The sequence below is a fragment of the Cyprinus carpio genome, chromosome B16 (genome assembly GCF_018340385.1).
Source record: "Cyprinus carpio isolate SPL01 chromosome B16, ASM1834038v1, whole genome shotgun sequence".
Taxonomy (NCBI): domain Eukaryota; kingdom Metazoa; phylum Chordata; class Actinopteri; order Cypriniformes; family Cyprinidae; genus Cyprinus; species Cyprinus carpio.
In genome coordinates this window covers 22,912,029-22,939,198 of record NC_056612.1, presented here as the reverse complement: position 1 = coordinate 22,939,198, position 27,170 = coordinate 22,912,029, and the positions used below count along the sequence as shown (strand labels likewise).

The 27,170-nt window shown below is 36.7% G+C and overlaps 2 protein-coding genes across 8 annotated transcripts in view; one reads left to right on the top strand and one right to left on the bottom strand.

Annotated features, from left to right (window-relative positions):
* Positions 1-1,121: 1,121 nt before the first annotated feature.
* Positions 1,122-4,226, bottom strand: LOC109083909 (sodium channel subunit beta-1-like). The gene is made up of 5 exons (XM_019098644.2): positions 2,629-4,226; positions 2,080-2,246; positions 1,701-1,938; positions 1,455-1,614; positions 1,122-1,333 (listed from the first exon to the last, which is right to left on the bottom strand). Exons 1-5 carry the CDS (start codon positions 2,678-2,680, stop codon positions 1,288-1,290), a joined length of 663 nt encoding a protein of 220 aa, XP_018954189.2. The 5' UTR covers positions 2,681-4,226; the 3' UTR covers positions 1,122-1,287.
* Positions 4,227-4,556: 330 nt separating this feature from the next.
* The window catches only part of LOC109106060 (protein Aster-A-like), a 29,923-nt gene continuing 7,309 nt past the window's right edge, over positions 4,557-27,170 (top strand). For 2 of the 7 annotated variants that reach the window (XM_042741510.1, XM_042741506.1), the window contains exons 1-13: positions 4,557-4,794; positions 5,123-5,245; positions 9,036-10,058; positions 21,025-21,223; positions 22,138-22,158; positions 22,250-22,334; positions 22,458-22,561; positions 23,157-23,252; positions 23,385-23,465; positions 24,370-24,488; positions 25,411-25,672; positions 26,511-26,673; positions 26,831-26,974. In XM_042741510.1, coding sequence (XP_042597444.1) covers positions 9,640-10,058; positions 21,025-21,223; positions 22,138-22,158; positions 22,250-22,334; positions 22,458-22,561; positions 23,157-23,252; positions 23,385-23,465; positions 24,370-24,488; positions 25,411-25,672; positions 26,511-26,673; positions 26,831-26,974 — 1,693 coding nt within the window. In that variant the 5' untranslated portion in view covers positions 4,557-4,794; positions 5,123-5,245; positions 9,036-9,639. Of the gene's footprint in view, positions 4,795-5,122; positions 5,246-5,760; positions 6,532-8,745; positions 10,059-16,184; positions 17,395-21,024; positions 21,224-22,137; positions 22,159-22,249; positions 22,335-22,457; positions 22,562-23,156; positions 23,253-23,384; positions 23,466-24,369; positions 24,489-25,410; positions 25,673-26,510; positions 26,674-26,830; positions 26,975-27,170 lie in introns of those variants that run through there. The other 5 variants (XM_042741507.1, XM_042741509.1, XM_042741511.1 and 2 more) reach the window with 5 other exon arrangements.

Genomic DNA, 27,170 nt, shown 5'->3' with positions numbered 1-27,170 from the left:
CAATCTAACTGAAAGGTTCCCAGACCCAGAAACGTAGCAAGGACATTGTTAAAATAGTCCATGTGACATCAGTGGTTCAACCGTAATTTTACAAAGCTACAAGAATACTTTGTGCGCATAGAAAACAAAAATAACAACTTTATTCTACAATTTTTCTCTACAATTTTTCAATGTGTTCTGCATATGCAGCACCACACACATGCACTGATTATGTGCAGATCAAATCATGCGCATGCATCGTGATACTCTCCAAAATGGCACCAGGGTGACGCTGAGGAGAGTTCTCGTATTTCATCAAAAATATCTTAATTTGTGTCTGAAGATGAACAAAGGTCTTACAGGTTTAAAACGACATGAGGGTGATTTGTATAATTCCCTAGAAATAGAGGTTTATATTGGCTGCAAGACTAGTCCTCCTCCTTACATGAATAGTTTACCCAAAAATGAAAAATCGCTGAACATTTACTCCCCTCTAGTCATCAGGGATGTAGATTAATTTATTTCTTCATTGAACCAGATTTGGAGAAATTTAGCATTACATCACTTGCTTACTAATGGATCCTCTGCAGTGAATGGGTGCCGTCAGAATGAGACTCCAAACAGCTGATAAAAACATCACAATAATCCACAAGTAATCAACATGACTTCATGTTTAATCCATCATTGGGGAATTTTTATCTTTAAACCGGTGCTGCTGGCACCCATAATATTTTTGCTTCCATCCATAATATTTCTTCCTCCAGTAAAAAAGCAGTATGCAAAGACTTAGCACCGTTTACAAGTGAAAAACAGTCCAAAACAGTTGATGGATTTTGATGTGAGAGGGCAACAGGGAATGGACTTTTTCACTGTAGAAAGCATTATTATGGATTATGGACTTGTATTTTGGCCGGAAGTGACAGTTTAAAGTCTTAACGATGGACTTGTTTCTTATAAACTTGCAGATTTCACTTCACAGGATGTTAATTAATGCACTGGAGTCATGTGGATTACTTGTGGATTATTGTGATATTTTTATCAGCTGTTTGGACTCTCATTCTGACGGCACCCATTCAACTGTTGATGATCCATTGGTGAGCAAGTGATGTAATGCAAAATTTCTCCAAATCTGTTTTGATGAAGAAACAAATTAATCTACATCTTTGATGGCCTGAGGGTACGTTTTCAGCAAATTTAAATTTTTAATGACCTATTCCTATAAAATCGTGTATCAAATATATTAGCAATAATTTAGTAATCCTAGTCTCTATTCACTGAAAATAATAAGCCTACTAACCAAAATTGTAGTTATTCCAAATAAATGCCATCACAAGGGTCTTTCAATTCAACGAGCCTGTAGAAACACAAGAGGAAAACAGGACATGTTGAATCAAAAAGGTATAAAGTAACGTTTAGTGTGTTGTGTGAATCAAACAACACAAAAGTGAGCCTTGTCCAAAGAAAATGAGCCTTACTTGCTTTGAGAGCATGCAGCTTTTCTGACCTCTCGAGCTTCGTTCTCAGCGTAGACCTTCCTATAGCAGTAAATCAGCACTCCAATCATCCACAGCTGCAGAACTGCGATCAACACGTACATCATGATCTCAGAAATCACAGCCGTCAGCTCAGGGTTTGCTTGGGAAATAACAAATTCAGATATTCAGATTACATAATGAAATGCAATTGTATCACTTGTAAAAGGGTCTTGAAATGGAGCTCACCTTTTTCCACAACAGTGAGTTCCACCTCTTTACTTATTACCACATGTTCTTCATTCAGAGGAAGGTACAGCGTACGGTGGAAGGTACAGAGGTAAGTCCCAGTGTCATTAAATGTGACATTGTGAATAAAGACGGAACCAGTTTGCACATCCTTTGTACCCATAGTTCCTTTCCACTCCAATCTTCCCTCAAAGTCTTCATGAAGAATGGTGGGGTTATTGTATTCATACCGAAAAATCTGAGCGGGATAGAGATATTAGAATAAAATCAGTCTTTAAAAACCTTTTCAACAATTACAAGCGTGAAAAGTCATATATGCATCAAGCTGACTAAACAACCTGACAACACGCTTTCTGATCCAAAGAATCACTCTACTAACATGGATAAACTCCTCAGATCCAGCTGCTTTGTAGTGCCAATCAACAATAGCACAACCAGGCACTTCTTCTCTTCTTTTGCAAGAAATGCAACCCAACAGAAAGCCTTTGCCGGCGACAGCTTCTGTCATAGAGTCTACTTCAGCACATCCAGTTTGGCCCTGTGTTATTTTGATTGGAATGATTGAGAACAAAACGGATGTACAGAATGTTTAACAAGCAAGAAAAAGAGATGAGAGATTATTATAATTCAGTTGCATTAAGTAATGAACTGGTATGGCAGTGGTCCCTTTTTGGTCACACTGTAGTTTGGGGACCAATTTATCAACTATGTCTTTTGCCTCAATAAATGTAGAATTTGCTGAATATTAATAGTTAGTAATAGTTAACTTAATTAGAGATGTTATTAATGCAGCTTATAAAATGACAAATAATAATCATCTGATGACTGTACGTTAATCTTACACGCGATAATTTTACTCTAAATATATAATTTCATCTAAATCATTTTATTTTCTTAAATAATTTCACATCAGCGTGTTATAACTTACCTTGAATATAAAAGATGCAGATAGCCAGAAGTGAAATCATTCCCAGTGCCATTTTCACAGTTCACACATTTGTATGAACCAATGCATTAATAAATCGCTTCCTCGAAATAGCGTCCCACGTTTCTCTTATTATCACATTTTAATAAACATTACTGGGCCATAACAGACACAGTTCTTCTTATTTTAAATCAAAAACACATCGCATTTGCGCTCTTCAATTGATTTTCCTAAAAAAAATTAATTTAAGCACAATCCTCCAGCATTCAACTGATTTAAAGGAATGCGTTAAAAGTTTTAAAATAGCTAATATCACGTCACTAAAACAGATCGTGTCTTGCCGCAGACTTTGACGTTTAGGAGAGCTAAGTATAGACTATGTGAATCCTTGTGCTTGCAACTCAACACGCAATTTGAGAAGTTAGATTCAGAGGTGCGGCATCCAGTTGATGTAAAATCACCTAATAATCACGTGGCATGCCGTTTAAACATTTATTCAATTAACTATTGCCTATTTTATGCTTTTTAGTATTGTTCAAGAAATAATCCAATAGTATCTATTCAATCCCTTAAATTCCAGTCAATCCAATTCCTTGCTAATCACTTTCCCAGAACTGACAGTAATTGATAATTGATTAATAATGAATTGCATTTGTCCCGATTGAATTCTATGGAGATCTGTGTTCAGTTATCAAAAATTCACTTTTGATTAGAATGTATTCCAATTAATACTGGGACCTATTTCAGTTTTACCACATTTAGTAGATACCTGTTAATGAGATGTAACTATAGGCCTACATAATAGATACATAATTTAGTAATGATTTAAAAATAAGTACTATAGAAACAGTTACTAATCTTAAGGAATTAATGTTGAAATGGCTTGCCATATCAAATAAGCACAGGCCTGCTTTCCTAATGTCAAAATTCTCAGAAATCATTAGTAGTATGTTGTAGTACATACTTACAACAGCTTTTGTTTGAAATGATAAGGAAAGGAGCTCTGCTCACATTTATTAAGAATAAGTGTCAATACTAAGTAAAAATGTGAATAGTTTTTTATAATTTTGCAATATGCAGTGCTATCACAGGGAACACAAAAGAGAATTGACATGCAAAATAGTTCTGCTTGAATTTCCACTGAATTTTACTGACAAATGAGCTTAGAGTAAATTTCAATGGCAGGTGCCTTTCGAAGATGCTAAACAGAGGACACCTGTACAAATTTACAAGCTGCAGTATTTGATCATGTTGATTTTGTTCGTACAGTATATACCTAATACATATTGTGCATATTTTGCTAACACCTCACAATGTGTGACATCACTGAAGATGAAGTCTTATTGATTGTATACTCTTCAGAAAAAAAGTCAAAATATCTAGTATTACTTTGCAATTGTGGACGTTTTAAAATGTGCATGTCTTTAAAGTTTAGTTGCTAAAATGTGTTTATGTGGTGAAACAGCTTTATTTTGCTATGGTTTATCACACAGCTTCTCTGTTTTCTTTTCACGGCACTGACTTTCAGTGTCAGTTTACTTAGTCTTGAGCACAAGGGCGTTTCATTGGAGAGCAAGGTTAGCAAAATATTCCCTAATGAAAAATGATAATTCCACTATCTAACTAATTACTAATATATATATATATATATATATATATATATATATATATATATATATATATATATATATATATATATATATATACATATATATATATATTTACATTTTGTTCTCACATCAAATGCTTAATAAATATGCAAAATCACATTAACTTTTTTTTTTTTTTTTTCAAACAGTTGTCCTTCAGATCATGTAGCCTACGTGTGTTAAGCTGTCATATCATGTCAGATTGCGTCAGGGGTTTACTGAGTAGCTGATAAACTTTTACGGAGTGAAGGTTGTTGCTTTGGTCCCCCAAACGTCAGACCACCCTCCCCTAACACGAGTAAGACGTACGCAAAGCGTCCCGCTTGATTTCCTTGACGACGAGCTGGTGAACTTTTATATTTAGCACAGCTCGAGATTCCAGATGCATTCAGTGCCAGCAGACGTACAGTAACACAACCCTTTGGACTCTCTCCGCTACAACACAACTCATAAAATCAAACGAGTCACTGGCACTAGAGAGAGAACACCTGCTGAAACTCTGTCAGAATCGAATTAAGTGGTGAGTCAAGATTACTTCATATTTTTTTTAATAAACGAAACGTTCTCGAGGAATCTGATTGACAGCAAAAACTGCAGAGACCGGAACATATTACAGTCTGTTTACATAGTCTATACATTAAATAATCTATAGCCTATTGCTAATGATAACATACATAACTGTTAATATTCATCTTTCAGCTCTGTAAATCTTAGAAAAGGTTCAAGTACTCATTTCAGGAGATTTTTTTGTTTTTATACAATTTAGAATAAAATATAATCAGGTAAGACTAAGAGAGTCGCCATGGTAAGCCTAATAGTCATAATGAAGTGTCTGTGTTTTTCTTCAGCCCTCTGGAAGCAAGGTGACCCTATTCTTGGCGAGAAACGGGCAAGAAAATATCAATTCCAAACGCATCTCTCATTGCTTGATAGAATAATGATTATTAAAAGCGTTGAAACAAGCATTCAAGGTAAGCAGCTTTATCCAATACCTACGCACACTTCTCTCTTTTAGGATTTCTATCATTGACCAATCTAAATGTTTCAAACTGTCATTGTTGGACTCCCATATTATTAAAGTATTCCTCCTCTATTTTGAGTTTAGGTTAAAAGCGCTACACTTAATGTCCTGAAGAGGACGCAGTAATCAAATAAATCAGACCGGGGAAAATTTAGTGAGGTAGAAATAAATTTGAGAATTAAATGAACTATAGGATATGTCTTACAGTTTATAATAATTTAAGCCTATACATATTTATTGCATTTTTGATGACTTGTCATGCTTTATGATTGCTTGGCAATATGAATCATATATACTATTAATTTATTTCTGTAATTTTAAGCACTTTATTGGTGTTTAAGATGAATTATTTATGTATATACAACACCAAAACACCCGTTATTTGTTGTCTGCGCCCGCTGAAGTATCTTTTGATGGATTCTCGCTCGACTGTACCATAAAGTAAACCGGGCGGGGGTGTAAATAATTCAGTATAATTTCCATTATTTTTCCCCCCGCTTTGAGCTGCGTTTTAACATCAACGATGTCCGTATTAGTTTTCCTCCTCATATGTGTTCAGACTTTAATTACTAATTCATCAAAGTGTCACTGTACTTGTCTCGGAGTTTGAATCTACCCTGTCTGCGTTTTTCCCGTCGCTTTGGAAACTGAGCTCTAGCTTACTAACGTATCTCTTCGCGTAGCATTTAAACGTAGGAAAAATTCGTATACTTATAATATAATACCTACATAATTTAATGAGGCATATTCATACCGGACAAACTATGACTAGTGCTAGTCCTGTGACTAGGATTTCGGAACGGTGCAAAGGCGAAATCACGGATGGGAAAAAGTAAACAGAGAACCGTTTTCTCTCCCACCGGTATTATTAGCATGCTAGCCAACTAGCTTCTAGTATTCACCTCAACTGTCTTAATAGTAGCTTACAGCTGACCGGTTCGTTAGCACTGCTAACGCCTGACATGGTTTATTTACTGAAGTGTGATTTGACATTTACGCATTTTTTCGCGTATGTAGAAACGAAATAGTTCAACACTAATAAATAATTGGAAAACAGTGGCTAAATTTGAAAACTGGCGACGAAAGCTAATTTTTTGTTAGCTTGCCGGCTAAATTTGGGGTGCTGATGTGTTCCTGCGAGAAAGTGGATTTTAACATCACTCCTCGTACTGTCGCCCGTCTGGTGTATGAGGCCGAACAGGAAAAAAACAATGGGGGTAATTCGTCCAACGGGAGGTAGGAGTTATTATTATTATTATTATTATTGGTTTGTTTATTATTTTATTGTTTTTCTTTATACTTATTATTAAATTAGACTATTGTTAAGTTCATTAAGTAGCTGTCATTGATGTCCTTCATTCAACTGAAGTATGACTTGATCATAAAAACGTTTTTACTTATCACACTGGTGGTTTTTATACGTATTGTGTGTGTAAGTGAAAGTGTTAAGTTTGATTTGTTCAAACAAAACCAAGACATGATTTAGCTTGTTCAAACAGGAAAGTAAATAAAGTGGCAGATCCTGTCCCTGGCTTTGATAAATGGCTGTCAGTCTTGTTCTGAAGCCTAGTGATGAAACAGTTCAGTAGGTTTTCACTGGAGTTTATGTTAATTTGCCAAAAAATCAGGAAGTTATGAACGTTCTGTAAAATTTTTTAAAAGTTTAGGATTTATGGATTTTTTCTGTTTGTTTGTGTTTTTGTGTTGTGATAGTGTTATTTTGGTTTTTTGTTTTTTGTTTTTTTTTATTATTTTTAAGTGGTTCTTTCTTTTGATTCTTGATTCTTATGGTAATTTCTTTGAGTTCAGGAAGGCATCTTAGAAAGTGAACAATAAAGAGGACACGCTGTGTAGCTTGAGTATTGTGGTGGTTGATTTATCTCAGCATGGCTTGTGGTATCAGTGACAGGAAAAACTGTGCTTAGTTGTGGGACCCTTGTCTTCTCTAACCACAGTAAACACTACACAATGTGCACAAATGTTCCAAGGTAAAACATTACAGGCTGATAGTCAGGTGAGAAAAGAAAACAGGTTTTCTATTTACATGTGCATTTCCATTGCTTTTAAAAATGTGTTGTGTTCCCTTTGGAGGAAGTTCAGCAACGTGATAAAATCAAATAATACAGTAATAGGTTAAGCTGTTCAGAATTCACTGGGTATTTCATTATGTTTTCTATAAGATTAAGCTGTTAATGTTTTACACTCAAGTTAAATCAAAGGCAGTAGCTTGAGGTTAACCAGTTAGCTGTTTAATTAAGTACTTTTAGCTTGTGTTCTCGTCACAATATCTAGAGGTGCTTCTCAAAGCTTTCAGGTGACAAATGATAAACAATCAAAGAGTGATGGCTGCATTATTCTGTAATCATGCAACGGTTACTCCACCCATACATTAATAACAGCTTTAAACACCACTTAGTTGCTGTTGTTGTATGATTTTGTCTTTGTGTTGCTCTGAATCAGCTTCGTCAATCATGATCTCATTTAGAGGAGTTATACCATAAAAATATGGGAGGATATTATCCAACAAGACTTTTCATTTAATTGCAAATTTGGTTTCTCTTACATTGTTTCTTATAAATGTTTTTATAATTATGTGGAAATTTATTAGCGGTGCAACCCTATGAGCACTGAAAGTTTGGGGTAAGTAAGAATTTTTTTTCAAGAAATTTAAAGGGTTGGTTCACCCCAAAAATGAATTCTGTCATTAATTATTCACCCTCGTGTCATTCCAAACCCGTGAGACCCTCGTTCTCCTTCGGAACACAAATTAAGATATTTTAGATGCATCCCGTGAGCTCTCTGACTCTGACCTTCCCATAGACAGCAACTGTCCTTACACGATCAAGGTCCAGAAACGTAGCAAGGACATCGGTAAAATAATCCATGTGACATCAGGGGTTCAACCGTAATTTTACGAAGGTATGAGAAAACTTTTTGTGTGCAAAAAAAAATAAATAAAAAAACCGACTTCATTGAAAAACACATCTCCACTGTGTAGCAAAGCTGACACGGCATACGCTGTTTATGTTCAGTGGATACTCTTCAAAATGGTGCCAGGGTGATGCAGAGGATACTAATTGTTGAATTAACTTGTTGTTTTTTTTTCTTTTGCGCACAAAAACTATTCTCGTAGCTTCAATATTGTCACAGAACATTTCTATTTCAAATAAATGCTGTTCTTTTGAACTTTCTGTTAATCAAAGAATCACGGTTTTCACAAACATACGAAGCAGCTCAACAGCTTCAACTGTATTAAAAAAAATGTTTGGTTATTAATAATAATACATTTTTCATGAGCACAAAATCAGCACATTAGAATGATTTCACAATATAAATTTTCTTTTGTATTTTTGACCAAGCAATAATGCAGCCTTGGTGAGCATAAGAAACTTTTTTCGAAAAACATCCAAAAATCTTACCGACCCCAAACTTTTGAATGTTAGTGTTCATATACAGTATAAGTTGTTATTTACATTTCCTAAATTTATATGCATGCATTTCATTTTAAATCATTGAATCTCTTCCACATTTGGCCGTTTTTGTTAAAATAAAACTGACTCACTGTTAAAATTAGCATTAAATGATGGCAATACTGTATGCTCATCCCTGAAAAACCGTAATATTATACAACTGATCTGTAAAGATATGTTTTGGTTACAAAATAAGGGAGCTCAAGTAACCTTTTTTCTAGTCTGTTGCTTGAATAAGTTAAAAACAAATAGAGTTTTTCCCCTCCTCAGCAACATGATTTTATCATACCCGATGTGTGAATCGCGATGACGAGGTGGATTGCAAAACTGCATTTTTTGTGAACTGTGCTTGTAGAAGAAAAGGGGGCAGAGACTTTTTTTGAAGGACGCCTTTAGTAGCAACAGAGAAACAGGAAGAAGATGGATTTGACATTTGCAAGCAAATTCGACTGCTCAAATGCTGGGTTTTTCTTTCCTCTAAAAATGACCTGCACAAGAGATGGCTGCACACTTTTATGTAAATTGTATTTCAGTGATGGCTCCACTCCATTTGTGAGTTCCTGCTGCAGGAGTTTATGCCGGATATATGCTGTACAGCCATGAAGAAACCTGCTGCTGACTTCTTTCTTCAGGACAGTGAGTTGTAATGGATGCAGACTTTTCCAAATGTCATCAGATTGTATTGCCATAAGGGAATATTTATTTTGGGCTCTAGTGGATTTTCCAGACTACATGTAGAAGACTGGAAAGGAGGAAATATTTGGCATTTCTCAACGAATGATTGTGCATGATGAAACTTGTCCTCAATTAATCTGTCAGCCTTAGATAATCCTGATGCAGAAAGTTCTAGGTAATATGTGAAAGTCTGTAAAACATGGCTGTGACACCACCTCCTGAAATCACCATAGCTGAGCCCATTTCCATTCCAATCCTGAATGTTCTCCCACCATCGTCCGATACGGAGTCGTGGTCCTGTTCCCCAAGCCCACGGCCACACCGGTACCACTCTCGCAGCCGAAACTGGGAGAAGAGAAGAGCCAAAGTGCCTCAAGAGGACATATCAAAGAACCGTTGGGGTAAAGAGCAAGGGAAACTAGATAGGAGCCAAAGCCCATCACGTGCGTCTCCATCACCTCCAGTGGTTTCTAATGTAGAAGAGGAAGAGCAGAGCAGCCCCTCCGTGCTTCTCCTACCCCCATCCCGCTCATGGTCACGGAGCTCCTCCCTAAGCAGGCACTCTCGCTGGTCTATCCGTAGCCTTTTCAGCAAGGACTCGGATTGTGACAGCAGCAGGTCAGTGTGTTCCCCCTCTTGCTTGTGCAGTCTGCAGCACGTCCTTATGCTGCATTTTTTTTTTAAGTGCATCCATGATAGATGCTTAGAGGGATATTCCTGCAGGTGCAGATGCAATGAAAGGAGGCGGAGAAACACTCTGGTTAGGCATGAGATGTTTTTGGATTTAAGACCCATGCTTATTAGCATTATGTTTTCCATAGATTATTGTAAATTGATTATTAAATTTGTTATTGTCTTATTTTTCTTCATTGGCATGTTGTGTATTTTTTTATTTAATTTAATTGTTTGTTTTTCATTTCTTGATTTGAAGAAGTGTTTGTTTCACTTCCCTTCAGAGTCAAATTCAGAATGTGTTCAGAGTGCAATGCAGTTAAGCTCTATCAACAGTATTTGTCATTTACCACAGGAAATAGGTTTGTCTTGTTCTTTAGTTGCATTTATAAAGACGGCAAGAAACAGGGTAACAGTAAGGCACACACAATGGGATTAAATAAGTAATTCTTTAAGTATGAAGTATTAAACAGGTAATTTAATTAAGTGTTTAAAAAATAACTATTATTGTATACTTGAACACATCACACACACCACAAAAGCAGTCATAAGTAGCCTGGGTATATTTGTAGCAATAGCCAACAATACATTGTATGGGTCAAAATGATCGATTTTTCTTTTATGCCAAAAAACATTAGGATATTAAAGGGTTAGTTCACCCAAAAATGAAAATTAGCCTGTGATTTACTCTCGTCAGTAAAGCCGTTTCCTTGATTACCGCTAAATCTCCATCACCTGCTTTCAGATAGAGTAGCATTTAATAGACAGAGCCGTAGATCACTGACAAGCTACGCAATATCGCGTTCATTATCGCAGATTCAATAATGAACGCAATATGGTGTAGCTTGTCAGTGAACTACGGCTCTGTCTATTAAATGCTGCTCCATATGAAAGCAGGTGATGGAGATTTAGCGGCAATCAAGGAAAAACGGCTTTACTGACGAGATGCGCGTGATCATCGCATGCGATATATCGCCCAGCCCTATCCTAGGTGTATATGACTTTCTTCTTTCAGACAGATCCAATCAGAGTTATATACAAAATTGTCCTGGCTCATCTAAGCTCTATCATTGCAGTGGGCGGGTGTTTTTGTTCAACAGTCCAAAAGACGTTGAATAAAGTGTGCGCATCCATAATTAAACATGCTTTACACATCTCCGGGGGGTGAATTAAGGCCTCCTGTAGCGAATCCATGCGTTTTTGTAAGAAAAAAATCCATATTCATCTAACTGTGGTACTCTGAAGCTGTTCTGGTGGATGACGTAGGACGTCGGCATTGCCTGATTAGTGACGAACGCGGAGAGAGAACAAAACAAAATGCCGGTTACAAATTAGAACTACAAACCAAGGATTGAAAAGAAAAATGTCTGAGGATTTCGATATAGGGCCTAAGCCAAGAGGAGACTGGTTTTCCTTTGCTGAAGTAAGGAAACTTTGATAACTTTGCTCCTGTAAACAAACTCATATCTAGCATATCTCAGAGGCGTGCTCGCGACGCATATGTCCTACGTCATCCGCTGGAACAGCTTCCACATATGACAGATAGTGGAAGTGAGAGAAAAGTAGGGCTGGGCGATATATCTAACGATATGATCATGCGCATCTAGTCAGTAAATCTGGTTCCCTGATTACCGCTAAATCGCCATCACCTGCTTTCAAATGGAGCGGCATTTAATAGACAGAGCCGTAGTTCTCTGACAAGGTACGCAATATCGCGTTGATTATCGAAGGCGATTCATCTGGGATAATGAACGTGATATTGCGTAGCTTGTCAGTGATCTACGGCTCTGTCTATTAAATGCTGCTCCATTTGAAAGCAGGTGATGGCGATTTAGCGGTAATCAAGGAACCAGATTTACTGAGTAGATGCGCATGATCATATCGTTAGATATATCGCCCAGCCCTAGAGAAAAGTGTTTATTATGTTTGAAATATGGATATTTTTCTTTAAAAATGCAAGGATTTGCTAAAGGAGGCCTTTATTCATGCCCCAGAGCCATGTGAGGCACGTTTTATTATGGATGTACGCGCTTTATTTGACATATTTTGGACTGTGTAACAGAAGCACCCACCCAGTGCAATGACAACGCTTGTAATAGCCAGGATAATTTTTTATATAACTCCAATTGGATTCGTCTGAAAGAAGAAAGCCATATACACTAAGAATGCCTTGAGGGTGAGTAAATCACATGCTAATTTTCACTTTTGGGTGAACTAACCCTTTAAGTAAAGATCATGTTCCATGAAGATATTTTGTAAATTTCCTAACTTAATTTTTGACTAGCAATATGCATTGCTTAGAACTTAATTTGGACATGTGTAATAGGATTTATTTAATATTACATAAAGATAAAACCACCAGTAATGCCACAAATTCAATCAGTAGATCCAGAACATTATTAACATGATCAAGAGCATTCTTTCAATGCAAATGAAAACGCAAGTGTTCCCTAGTAACTGAAATCATTCAATTTACACTAGAAATATGGCCTGTAATAGTTCCATACATGCATTTAAATGCTGTTCTTTATTGCTTGTTATAATTACAGTGAATCTGTCCAGAAATATTTCCAGGGACCAAATTAAACAGAGAGTCCTGAAACACTGTAATTAGGTGAGGTTTATTGAGTCCTTTTCATTGAGTAACAGGAAAGATGATAGAGTGACAGAAGAGAGACCACAGAGGATGAGTGCTCTTGGCAGTGGAGAGATGGAGGCGGGGCTGTATCTGAGCTGTCTGGCTCTCGCACACATGACATCACTATTGCCCAGTGGGAATGTTCCGCCTTTTCTGGTGATGTCACTGCTGCCCAATCAGAGGCCGCTGTTTTGATGCTGCAGTGAAGACTGTCAGCCAGTGAAAAGACTAGCTTAGTGAGCGAAAGGTGTTTTATGCACGCCACATGAACAGCTGTGCCCTTGTCCTTCTCATCTACCAACCGTTTTCATTGACCTAGTTCTTTCTGTTTTGTTGCTCAGCCATTTCGAAGACTAGCACCGAATTGGAGCCTATTCTGATGTTTTACAAGGTTGTGGATATTGTTTAGCAAGTGCTTATTTATTTATTAGCTTACTAGAACCTTAAACCTTGCAATTAGGCAGCAGCTCTGAACACAATCCTTGTTTGTCTGAAAACAAACAAAATGCATTTTTATGGCTATGAATTATCACCCTTGAAATGGTTCAGACATGCACGAATGAGTATTACAGTATGAATCATTTACATCTGATGAATCAATCCATCTTTCCTTTATTTATAGACAGATCTGTGTAATCTAAGGTTCAAGAGGGTAAAGCCTCTTTATTGCTGACTTGCATTAATCATTTTTTGCTGACTGTAGAATGGGCCTTGTTTGTTTAGCAGCATCTGTAGGTTGTTTATCTGTCCAAAATCAATGCAAATTCCTGACAGATGCTGTGCAAACTTGCATGTCAGGAATTTGCATTGTAATTTGTATTGTGAATAACATTAACTATATTATAATTATTTAATTTGATCTAACACCTCCCAATGTAGCATGAATAGAGAGGATTATAATTGCCTATTTAAGCCTTTGCCTGTATTTCACCTTGTTTACATCAGTTGCTTCTTAAGTCTGAAGATTTCATTTGTCTAAGCCTCTTTGGGGTGCTTTGGCCTTTTTGACCATGATGTACTTGTGGTCCTGTGTGCCATATGTCCATAAACTTGAGATCCTTTTAGGAGACTTGATTAGTGCTGCATTTCTCAGATCAAACACATTTTAAGATGTGCTCCCTACAGAAACATGTGATTGCAGAAATATATTGACTTGCTTTGAGCTTCAAAACCTCAGTCCTAGTGGATTATTGCACAGGAAGAGCATTTTCTGTGTTTGATCAATGCCACTAAAACCTCAGAAGTGAAAGGTAGAGTGACATTGATCGCCCCATTTCCTGAGGTCGACTAAACACTTGTCGTACATAATTGACTTGCATCTGTAATGTACCATATTAAAGTGCACCTATTATGCCAATTCCAGTATTGCCTTTCATACAGTGTGTAATGTAACTGTAGGTGCATCTCAATGAATTAGAATGTCGTGGAAAAGTTCATTTATTTCAGTAATTCAACTAAAATTGTGAAACTTGTGTATTAAATAAATTCAATGCACACATACTGAAGTATTTTAAGTCTTTGGTTCTTTTAACTGTGATGATGTTGGCTCACATTTAACAAAAACCCACATCGCAAAAAAAAAATTGAATACTTCATAAATTTTTTGTGAATTGTTGGCCTTCTGGAAAGTGTGTTCATTTACTGTACTTATACTCAATACTTCTTAGGCTCTTTTTGCTTTAATTACTGCCTCAATTCAGTGTGGGATGGAGGTGATCTGTTTGCGGCTCTGCTGAGGTGGTATGGAAGCCCAGGTTTCTTTGACAGTGGCCTTCAGCTCATCTGCATTTTTTGGTCTCTTGTTTCTAATTTTCCTCTTGACAATACCCCATAGATTGTCTATGGAGTTCAGGTCTGGTGAGATTGCTGGACAGTCAAGCACACCAACACCATGGTCATTTAACCAACTTTTGGTGCTTTCGGCAGTGTGGGCAGGTGCCAAATCCTGCTGGAAAATGAAATCAGCATCTTCAAAAAGCTGGTCAGCAGAAGGAGGCATGAAGTGCTCCAAAATTTCTTGGCAAACGGCTGCAGTGACTTTGGTTTTCAAAAAACACAATGGACCAACACCAGCAGATGACATTGCACCTCAAATTATCACAGACTGTGGAAACGTAACACTGAACTTCAAGCAACTTGGGCTATGAGCTTCTCCACCCTTCTTCCAGACTCTAGGACCTTGGTTTCCAAATGAAATACAAAACTTGCTCTCATCTGAAAAGAGGACTTTGGACCACTGGGCAACAGTCCAGTTCTTCTTCTCCTTAGCCCAGGTAAGACGCCTCTGACGTCTGTGGTTCAGGAGTGGCTTAACAAGAGGAATACGACAACTGTAGCCAAATTCCTTGACACGTCTGTATGTGGTGGCTCTTGATGCCTTGACGCCAGCCTCAGTCCATTCCTTGTGGAGTTCACTCAAATTCTTGAATCGATTTTGTTTGACAATCCTCATAAGGCTGCGGTTCTCTAGGTTGGTTGTGCATCTTTTTCTTCCACACTTTTTCCTTCCACCCAACTTTCTGTTAACATGCTTGGATACAGCACTCTGTGAACAGCCAGCTTCTTTGGCAATGAATGTTTGTGACTTACCCTCCTTGTGAAGGGTGTCAATGATTGTCTTCTAGACAACTGTCAGAGCAGCAGTCTTCCCCATGATTGTGTAGCTTAGTGAACCAAACTGAGAGACCATTTTGAAGGCTCAGGAAACCTTTGCAGGTGTTTTGACTTGATTAGCTGATTGGCATGTCACCATATTCTAATTTGTTGAGATAGTGAATTGGTGGGTTTTTATTAAATGTTAGCCAAAATCATCACAATTAAAAAAACCATAGACTTAAACTACTTAAGTCTGTGTGCACTGAATTTATTTAATACACGAGTCTCCCAATTTGAGTTGAATTAAATGAACTTTTCCATGACATTCTAATTTATTGAGATGCACCTGTATGTGAATGTAAACGATCTGCAAAGTTGTAAAGCTGACAGTGCACGATAAATAGTTATTGTCTCCCAAAATAAAGAATCAACTCTGTACAGCCTCGACGAGTCGTTAGTAATTCTAATCCCACTTCCGTCATGGGGTAACACATTTGCATAATGCGCACCTATGTTCTATGTTGGCCGGCCATGAACAACTTGACCCACCGCCAAAAACACGTCATTCTACGTGACGACTGCTTCTCTAATCTTGGGGAGTTCAACGCGGGTTTCACAAAACACTTGCTATTGAATGATGGATCAGTTTCCAGTTTATTTAGAGCAGCTGCTCCACTGAATCACAGCCTGTAAGTATGATAAGTAATAGATGTTTATATTTTCTATAGAGTGTTCAGAGTACAGAACTATTGAAATGGGCATATTGTTTCCTACACCGCTGTACGCCATAGACTTGTAAAAGGAGTATTGTTTATGAAACCAATCAGAGCAGAGCAGGCTCACGGAAAGGAGGGGTTTAGAGAGACTGAATCTTTGAACTTCTTCGAACGAATCGTTTTTTACCTTGCATGCATGTAATCCTATTGTAGGAGACTCCCAAAACAATATTAGGAACCATAAAAATGGCATAATGGGGCACTTTAAGTTGCATATAAATATATATTGCACCAGGTCAAAATTGCTTTATTACATTCTTATATTATTCAGAAATAATATACAGTTTTAGTTCCCCTCACTCCACAACAAATCCTTTAAATTTACTGAAACTACCAGTGTATTGAAATACACCGCTTAAGTCATAGCACATTTCAGATGATTGAAAGAAAGAATTTATATTTCATAAAATATGGTTTTATGTTTTCAGTTTGACCCCATTGCCTCAACCCCCTTTTTAATCATTAATAAAGATACTTATAGCAAAATTGCTACATTCACATTATTATTATTTTTTATTTTATTTTATCTATTGCCATACTGGATGCGTATGATTTAGGAATCTGTATTTGTGTATCTATATGTCTTGGACTCTTCACCCTTCTTACTGAGATTATGGCAGCCTCTCCCAGGAAAACAGATTATGGAGATGGCCGGACCTCTGAGGATTATTATGCACTGTACGGTCTCTATGCAAACTGGGACTGGGAAGCCAGGTTTCCAGTTTTTGATACTGGGATTGATTCCCTTAATTTGAATAACTTTGTGTCCTTACCAGCTCCAGGCGTCCAGTCCATCAGCAAAGCATTTCAGTCAAATTGTATTGACTCAAGTACTTTCACATCAACTCCAAGCATAATCCCCTATGGTCTGACCCTGGTGTGTGGTGGTAAAGAGAGGGCCACTGCCTCAAACAGTGTCGATTCCCTCCTCCACACAGTACATGCTCTTTTTCTCCTCCCCCTCCCTCTCTTACCCGGTGTTTAGGTTGCTTCAGGATAGCCGGAGCGCTCATGGTGGATACCGCTGTGGTCGTTGCGTTTTACAGGGGGTCCGGTACCTCTTTTGGGATGGGGATGTTGAACGATCGCGTTCTTTTGGACTAGAACGGGTTGCGGATGAACAGAGGACGCGACGCAGTGTCTCCGATGCATTCGGCTAGTTAATCTGAATGTACCGTCTGTTGTGTCGGCGCAGTGCCATATTGAGAGGCTACTGTAAAATAAACGTGGGCATCACGCATTGAACTGAGAAAACATCCAATGACATGTTCGAGTAAGTAGCAAATGGGTTAGTTATTTTATGCAATGCATGCATAATGATGTTTGTACAAAAGCGTATGCTAATGTTGTTTAACCGTTCACTTTTATCATATGTTGTTGCATCACAGTGCAGTAGTAGGTTGTTAAGGTGTTAACACGCATGCAACTGCGATTGCATCCCTAAACCGCACTGATGACATCGACATTCTGTGTGTGTGATCTATCCCGGTGTGCACAAATGCACGTTCAGCACTGAGGATTAGATTGGCGCGTGCTATAGTTTTACATTGTGCTAGTTCTGCATGCAAATCCCATCTTCGTTATGGCTTTACTTTATTTAAATAACAAAAATGCAGGCACTTTTTGCACATTTGCAATGGTTTACGCAGGGCAGACGTCAGCAGCTGAAGCTCGCGGCATTAGTATTTTTAAGCTTCAGCATTAGACTGCCCATTCAATCTTTTGACATTTGCTGTAGAGGTCCGATTCGTTTCAGTCGAATCTTTTGAATGAATCGATCGAACCGGTCCATCAAGTCGGACCGAAAAATTCGTTCACCTGTTTAACTGAAGCGGTTCTCGATTCAACAACTCTTTGATTCATTGAGCTGAGAACTCATGTCCGATTCGTGATGTGTCGAGAATAGATGAGTGAGTTGATAGAAAAATCATTTGGAGTAAAGCGACGATTTAAAAAATGTGCCAACAATTATTTATTAACAAATTTAATGTTCTGATGAAATTTAATCAATCTGATTTAATATTTGATTGAATGACAATTTTATCAACGCGTCAGAAACAAACTGGCTGTCAATAAATAACGTGTGTGATTACGTCATGACGCAATTGAATCACTGAATCGTTTTTTGAATCGGTTCATCAAAACGAAAGAACCAGTTCACTGAAATTGGGTTTTCCATCAGTAATTTGCTTTGAAATGAGTCTTACTGTTAAAAAACTGTTACTCTTAAATCTTAGTGTAGAATGCCATTAAATGGCATTTATTCTGGTTATTGTTAGGATATTATTGGGATTGCATGCTGTTTTACTGCTCTTTCGCTTTTGCTAAGATATGTGTGACTGGATTTGACATATAAAAGCAGTTATACTTGCTCATTCCTTTTGGTTGCTTGCATTTCACATTTGAAGCCTCTAGACCAACAAGTTAAGTAAGAAATGTGTTCTCATTATCCTGCTGTGTTACCTTGGAGACTCTGATATTTGCCCCCACCCCATTCCCTCTGTTACCAAGACAACGTGAGACTGGGATCCAAGCAGTTATGAACAGGCAGAGGCCAAAGTTGTTAAAGATAAAGTACAGTAATCAGTAAGACCTTATAGAAGATTTGATAAAGTTGAATTAAACTGATTATTTATCTATCAAGAGGTATCTTTTGCTATGCATTTCTGTGACACAATATTTATATAAGTGCTTGATCAATATGGATTTTTAAATTTGTGATTTCTAAATTTTACATTCGGTCCCTCCCTAATTTGGATATTTGGTTACCTCCTTGCAAACTGCCACAGTGCTTTTTTTAGTAAGGGTCTGTTACGACATTGTCTTGTGTGACTCTTCATCTTCTCATCTTGCAGCAGGCGTGTCTAATCGATGTCCTGAAGTGTGACTGTCTGTTATGTATTTGTATGGTGTTTTGCAGGATAGTTTCAAAACCTTTCTTGCACTGAACATTCAGTTCAAACTGACTGATCTCATACACTCAAATGCATTACATACAGGAAAACTTGTGGTAAAGGCAGAATATTTTTGTTAGGTATTTCAAATGTAGTCCTGACATTAGTTGTTTTCCATTAATGTTGTAGCCTTTGATGGTTTGCATTCTCTGTTGTGTAGCAGCGAGTAGTACTACTGGATGATTTATTAAAGATACACAATTTAATGCTTGTTATTTGACCGTGAACATATTCCCTAAATGTTAAAATCATGCGTTTTATGATCATTTCTTGTTTTGAGACTCTCTTTTAAAGACTGAAGCCAGTTTTCATATAGGCCTATTTTTGTAAAATATCTGTAGGTAAGCATTGCTGTTTATTAGTATATATCGTTATGTTGATGCATGTGAATGGAATCATTATTTTTCCTGGTATTGAATGGCCATTTGGTGTAAAATATACCTTGTTTATATTTAAATACTGTTTTTGTTCTTAAACATTGTGAATCCACATGAAGAGTGTATGAGTCAATTCATACAAAATATTTTTATATATATATATATATATAGCCTGTATAGTATTTATCTGTTTTTGCTGTATCATTCAACCATAGTAAGAACAACTGGTATTAAGGATTGATTTCACATGCCTTAAAGCCACTATTAGCACTCCTTTGACTAAACAGGTCTCATATGTCTGGCATTTAAATGTCTCATCAGACTGATCAAATGTTGGTGAACAGATAAGGCTTTGTTTTTGTGTACAGAAGCCTCTATCTGTGTTGTCACCTTTTTGACTGGAACAGGAATGAAATGCTACTATGGAAACGATTGTTATTTATATAAATACGCAGTGCTGGGTGTAACGCATTACAAGTAACGCGAGTTAGATAATCAGATTACCTTTTCAAGTAACTAGTAAAGTAAAGCATTACTTTTTAATTTACAATAAAATATGTTACTTTTCAAATAAGTAACCCCAGTTACTTTTTGTTCCGCATTTATTGATTGAAAGCTCTCCTGTCCCTATGTTGAGAGAAATCGGGAGCAAGATGTTACTTTAGTTCTAGAATAAATGTGAACATTCATTAATTCATCCCATTAAAAAATAAAAAAATAAATAAATAAAATAAAATATATATATCAGATTTAGTTTTCTTCAGAATTAATGAAAACAGTTAAAAGCATCTCAGAATATGAATCAAAGATGCAATAATTAAATATGTTAAATAATACAAAAATCCATCCTATTTTATTAACCAGTTTGCTGTGCTGACCTTCGATAATCCAATTCAGCCATACTAATAAGCAAAAATTACACAAGATAAACTAACATTTTGTCTTTTTATTGCTGAAGAGTGTTGAACTTTCTTCTTCTTCTGTGTTCTACTGTACAGACGTGAATTTACATTTCCTTCAGCCTGAGGCTTTTGGTGCGAAAGGGCTTTTACATTTGCCAAAAAAATAACTTTTTATATTAAAAGCAAACAATCAAGCCCAGCGCTGATTTAAAAAGTAATGCAAAAGGAACGTAACGCATTACTTATGATGAGTAACGTAATTAGTTACTTTTTTAGTAACGCAATGTTGTACTGCATTAATTTTAAAATAACTTTCCCCAACTCTGAATATGTTCTTTATCCTTGGGCATCGACCTGAACTTAAAATATAGTACCCATCCTGGACGTTCTTTCAGTTTGTTTGTAGCTGTGCTAGCTGAAATTCTTCAGAATATCAGCTTGATTGTATTGAGTCTAGAGTCGGTCCTTAACTTGCATACTGTATGTTGTAAACCAGAATCAGTTAGTTGTAATCAATACATGCTGTTTGGTAAATAGTGGATAAACCTTGTCCTTTCTGTTGTTTCCTTGTGCATGACCCAGTTGCCCTTTAAGGGCGGTTGACACACAGTCCTGAAATGCCAGATGACTGTCTGTCTCCTCTCTGACCTTACTTCTCCTCCGCCTGCAGTACAGCCAGTAATTCTCCACGCAGTACTCCCGGCAGCTCGCCCTATCTGCGTCGCCGTGTGCTGGGAGGCAGAGCCAGCGAAGGGGAGACGGGTGGGGACAGAAGCGCTGGAGGTTCAGAGAGTCCCCTGTTTCCTACTCCCTCCTCATCCACCTCCTCCTACCCGCTCGCGGCCCGACACTTCACCCGCAATGCCAAGGTAAGCCACGTTCTCAGCCGGTGAGATTGGTTGATGGTCGTCACTCATCCAGATGTCTGAATATCATATAAATGTCTGATATGACAAGCGCTTGCTCTTCCACCCACATACTGAGCACTGTACTGCTGTTCTTTTATGAATGAATAAGGCAGGAAGAATGCTAGTGTTGCAAACATTTATTTAGAAATTGTTCTGAAAGATAATATGGTGCAATATTGAGCAATATTATGATAATTAAAAAGACATTCCTATTTGAATACATTAAAATTTGTAATTCATTCCTGTGATGGCAAAGCTGAATATTAATAAAATATTAAGCAGCACAACTGTTTCCAGCATTGGTAATAATGGAAATGTTTCTTTAGAAGCAATATTAGAATGATTTTTGAAGGATGACAGTGAAGACAGGAGTTTTGTTGCTCAAATTTCAGCTTTGCCATCACAGGTAAAAATCGCATTTTAAAATATATTTCAATAGAAATGTTATTTTATAAATTATTTATTAGTTTTATTTCATGAGTTGTAATAATATTTCACAAAATTATAATTATGTTCTGTATTTTGAACAATTAAATGCAGCCTTGGTGAGCATAAGATACTTTTCTCAAAAACACAAAAAACTCATAATTATTCCTAACATTTGAGTTTTGACCAGTCCAGTAGTGTATGTCAGGGATTGATTGGGCTTGATACCTGCATTGCTTATACTGCATCTTTGTAGTCAAAGTTCTGAAACCAGGCAGCATTTGCTGGTTAAAACATCTGTTAATTATTTAATTAATGGAATAAAATGCACTGATTAATTATGCTTAATAAGACCAAGGATGTGTATTAAGAAAGTAAATAGGGCCAGTTTTGATGGTTTTGACATGTTTATGTAGTAAATTCATTGTGTGTTCTCTTCTTTGTTTCAGAAAATGCAGAGCTGGTATAATGTAAGTATCTTGGGGTCTTGGGAAGTTCACACAGCAGTGTTTTTGCCGACAGTGCAGTTTTATTCCACTCACATCTCTCTCTGATGTACAGGTTCTCAGCCCTACATACAAGCAGAGGAATGAAGACTTCCGTAAACTTTTTAAAAAGCTGCCTGATACAGAGCGTCTCATAGTGGGTGAGGGTCACTACTTCATGAGTAAAGCCAGTGAATATAATGAGTGATCTTATTTTAAGTACAGCGCCGTGTGGTGATCACATGGCTTCTGGTTGTGTTCATTTTATGTTGTTTTCTATCTAGACTACTCCTGTGCACTGCAGAGGGACATTCTGCTCCAGGGCCGCCTCTACCTGTCAGAAAACTGGCTCTGCTTCTATAGTAATATCTTCCGATGGGAGACTACGGTAATTACTGAAAACATCGACTTTTGCTGAAACAACTAATCGATAACGATCAATACTGACAATAATCAACAATGAATTTCATAATTTATTAGTAGGTGTATCTCTGAAGTCTCTGAAGCTCACAAAGGCATTTATTTGATCAAAAATACAGTAAAAACAGTAATATTGTGAAATATTTTTACAGTTTGACGGAATTACTTCTATTTTAAAATATAATTAATTTCTGTGAATTTTCAGCAGACATTACTCAAGAGATCATTCTAATATGCTGATTGGCTGCTCAATAATTTTTTTTTATTATCATCAATGTTGAAAACAGTTGTGTACTTTTATTTTAATTTTTTTCAGGATTCTTTGATTAAAAGGTTCAAAAGAACAGCATGTTTTTGAAATAGAAATTGTAACAAATGATTGAAATGACATCTCTTTTGATCAATTTAATACACCCATTGCTGAATAAAAGTATTTATTTATGACTGACCGAAAACATTTTTATTACATTTTTAAACATTCTTTGATGTTAATTTGTGCAACCTTTACTTTGGTCCATTATTTATAAATCCTTCATATTCTTTCTATCTCTATATATCACCAGATAACCATACTGCTGAAAGATGTGACCAGTCTGACCAAGGAGAAGACGGCCAAGCTCATCCCTAACGCCATCCAGATAAGCACTGAACACGAGAAGGTACCGCACTGCAGACATCGGATATGCATGCTAAAATTACCATTAATGGATTTCTTTTGTTAGCTGCATTTTGAACCTCCTAAGACAATAAATACTCTACCTTGGATTAAAATCCGGTCTTGCATTTGTCAGCACTTCTTTACATCATTTGGGGCAAGGGATCGCAGCTACATGATGATCTTCAGACTATGGCAGAATGCACTAATGGATAAGGTGAGAATCGCACTATTGGCAGGGCGCATTTTATCTGTATAAAAGACACAACCATCTCAAGTCTCCTGTCAGAATCAGTGTTGTGTATTTGCTGGTGTGTAGACAAATTCATTTGGCAGGCAGACAACATCGCTTGGCGATTGTCCATGATAATTAGCACTTGGCAAGATGCAGGTGGTGACTACAGATGCATTGCAATGCATAGATACAGCATCTTCTGTAAGCCTGTCTGTTAGAACTGAACTCTAATATAAAGCTACTGCGGCTTATATTGTTGCAACAAACATTCAACAACTGCTACATTTGCTAAATTGTTTTCTTGTGGTTTTAATATTAAAATATAGTTCCAGTTTGCATTGCAGGGAACTTGGTTGAAACGCTAAACAGAGTCAGTGAGATTGTTGTCGATCTGCAATTAAAATGAAAATGAAAATAACTAATAAAAAAATCCTGTTGTTTTTACAGAAAGAAACTGGAAGGTGTGGTTGCCAGAATAATTCTCTAAAAATACAGCGATAATTTAAACATATATTATTACAGTTTAACATTATAATTTACATAAAAAAAAAAATCACCATATATACAGTAGAATAAGGGACTTACTGTTAGCCAATTAAAATAAATTTTTACTGTAGAATTTCTTGTATTTTACAGTTAAAATTGATTAATTATTTATTTTTTTACAGTGTATTATTTCAACCAGTTTTGTGTTATGCATTTCTTTGACCTTATTACGCTGATAACTAATAATCTTAACAAACTGATTGATGTCATAAAATGTTACTTTAAAGTTTTTAATGCTGTGTCATTACCTCTGCTGCCTCACAGAAATGGGGTTAAAGCGGTCTTTAGCCTGGAAATGCCCCGCACTGAGGTTTCTGTTTCTTATGTTTCTCCTTCACAGACTCTGTCTCCCAAAGAGCTATGGCACATCGTTCACCAGTGTTACGGCACTGAGCTGGGGCTCACTAGTGAAGATGATGACTACGTCTCCCCTACTGCTGAACATATGAATGGCCTGCTGTGAGTCCACTGAGAGGAATCTGTTTATGAGATTTATTACATTTACCTTAGAACACAAGGACAGACAGAAGGTTACAGTGCAACTGTATCTATTTTTTTTTATTTTTTTAGGTTTTAGCTTCAATAGACTATATTATATACACTAATAGAATATTATTTCTTTAAATATTTACCTAAGAACACAAGGAGAGACAGAAGGTGTATATACAGTTTACCTTGCACTTATCCATCTGTCTAAATTCATTTTATTTTTTAGTTCAGGAAGGCCATTTTATAAGTATTACATTTCAAGTATTTCTACTTGCTTATATTTTTTATTTATTGAATTTACCTTAGAAGACAAGGACAGACAGAAGGTACCTGTATTATTTGTTAAATAAAATTTTTAGCTTTTGGTTAAAAATGTCCATATTATAAACATTACTAGAATTTTCATTTTTATTAAATTTACCAAAAGGACAGACAGATCTTTATTTTATTCAATTTATCTTAGAACACAAGGGAACAAGGAATGCTGCAAAAGCTGAATGTGTACCTGTATCTATCTATATTTTATTTTAGTTTTTAATTTAAAAAGGACATAATACATTACTCTTATTTTAAATTTTCCCCCTGAAGTCCACTTAGTATACCAGTAGGAAAGCATTTTAGTTTTGCATTTTGCATGATAATTTTCCTCCTCCTCGTTGATCATTGACATTAAATGTACTGTTTTTGCTACTGTATCTTCAGGGTTATATACGTTTCTGTGCTTACTGCATAATTTGCTGTCATTGCTGCCAGATTGATAAATACTGAATGGTTGATATGTAAACATAGTTGATATGTCAGCGTTTTTGCTCCTTTGGTCAGGGAGTTTTGAGTTCTGTACATTAGACTATGACAACCCTGACACTTAGATTTATCTGTTTGTGTCTTGTAGGCCAGGTGAGGAGCCGGTCTCCGTCACTGACCTGCTGGATCTGGGTTCAGTGCCGGTGGCTCCGGTGGGCTCCTCTCCACCCTCATCTGCCTCGGTTCTTCCCTGCGCTTCAGGATCTTCACCTCCATTCTTCTCTTCCTCTTCCTGCCAGCCTGTGGAGGTGCCATCTACTCGGACCAGCATCGAACCTGAGCCCAGTCCACCCAGCTCCCAGAGCTCATTGCCACCCACTACAAACACTGGAGCTGCCCTGTCCTCAACCGTAAGCAGCAACCAACTGTGAAATATCTGCCAGAGTGTTTATGCTCAAAGAACATTACAATGGAAGATTCAGGGACAAAAAGGTTGCAAAACCCATGATAAACTGGGATTCATTGGGTTATTTTCTAATATAAATTTTTTTAAAAAAAGCTGCATGTGTACTCTGCATGAGTAAAACTTGCTTGCAAGTCATAGTGATGTATGATTGCACTGAAAATGATTCTTTTGAGTCAGTTCTTTAATCTGATTACAAATCAGTCTTAATGATTTATTAGGGAATGTTTGTAAATAATAATCATAATTAAGTAAAAAATCATAATCAAACTAAAACATTATCAGAGCAAATATTTAAATCCCTGTTCATGTATTTTAGGCTTTTACCAGTTTTAAATGGCATTATGTACTTTTTATTGTGATGTATTGTTTGTAAGTCTATGACTTTAAGGTGTAAGGTTTTTTTTTTGTTTTTTTTATGTTGTAGTGTTTTTTTTTTTGTTTTTTTTTGATTTTTTTTTGTTTTTATTTTTGTTTGGCTTTTATTTCATTTTATATTTTTTATTTTAATGCTAGTTTAAGTTTTAGTAATAATTTTATGCGATTTTGTTTGTGTATTAGTTAATAGTTTTCAAATATTTCTATTAGCTTGAATTTTTCAGCTTTATTAATTTTAGTAATTCAACTTGAACATTTTTTTTCAGTCATGCTATAGCAACATTTCAAAGTAAAAAAAAAATGAATCTAATATTCATATAAATTTTTCAGCTATATTTCAATGAATGAAAACGATTTTAGACACTTTGACAATAACACTGGTTTAAGAGTGTTTATTCTTTTTATAGATTGTGGAAGAAGGCGGGGACAGCCAGTCAGAATCGGCAAATCAGTCACTTCAATCTCTTCCCACTGTCCCACACAGCCTGGGAAACCTCTCGTCACTGGATATCACCAATGATGAAGAGCTCCCAACTGACCCCAGCAATTCCTCTGACACTCAGGAAGAGAGTGAGTGCTTGTATATCCTCCTTGTTTCTCACAGCAAACTGCTACTTTAATTTCTCAGATTAAAACTGAAAGATTTGAAACCACTCTTTCTTTAGAGTAGGTAAATATGTGTCAAATAGCTATGTCCTTGATAAGGAGTCACATTTAATCTCCACAGGTGAGGTGGAGTCCTTCTGTACGGATCTCAGCGGCCGGCTGCATATCAACACAGTTGTTCGCATGAGCGTGGACAAGCTCCACGACCTTCTGTTCTCAGACACTCACTTCATACAGCACCTCTTCTCACAGCGTCACTTCACCGGTCAGTTCAGGTTTAAAACGTTTGATACTCCTATATTGTTGCATTTTTTTATTTGATTTTTTATTCCCGTTAGCATACTTATTAAAATACTGCCCCTATTGGCTGGAGTCCTGCTTGCATTTAATCATTGACTGTGTTGCTGACTGTTCTATGCATGGCTGGTTTCTGCTGTGTTGTTATTGCCTTTTCCTGCAGC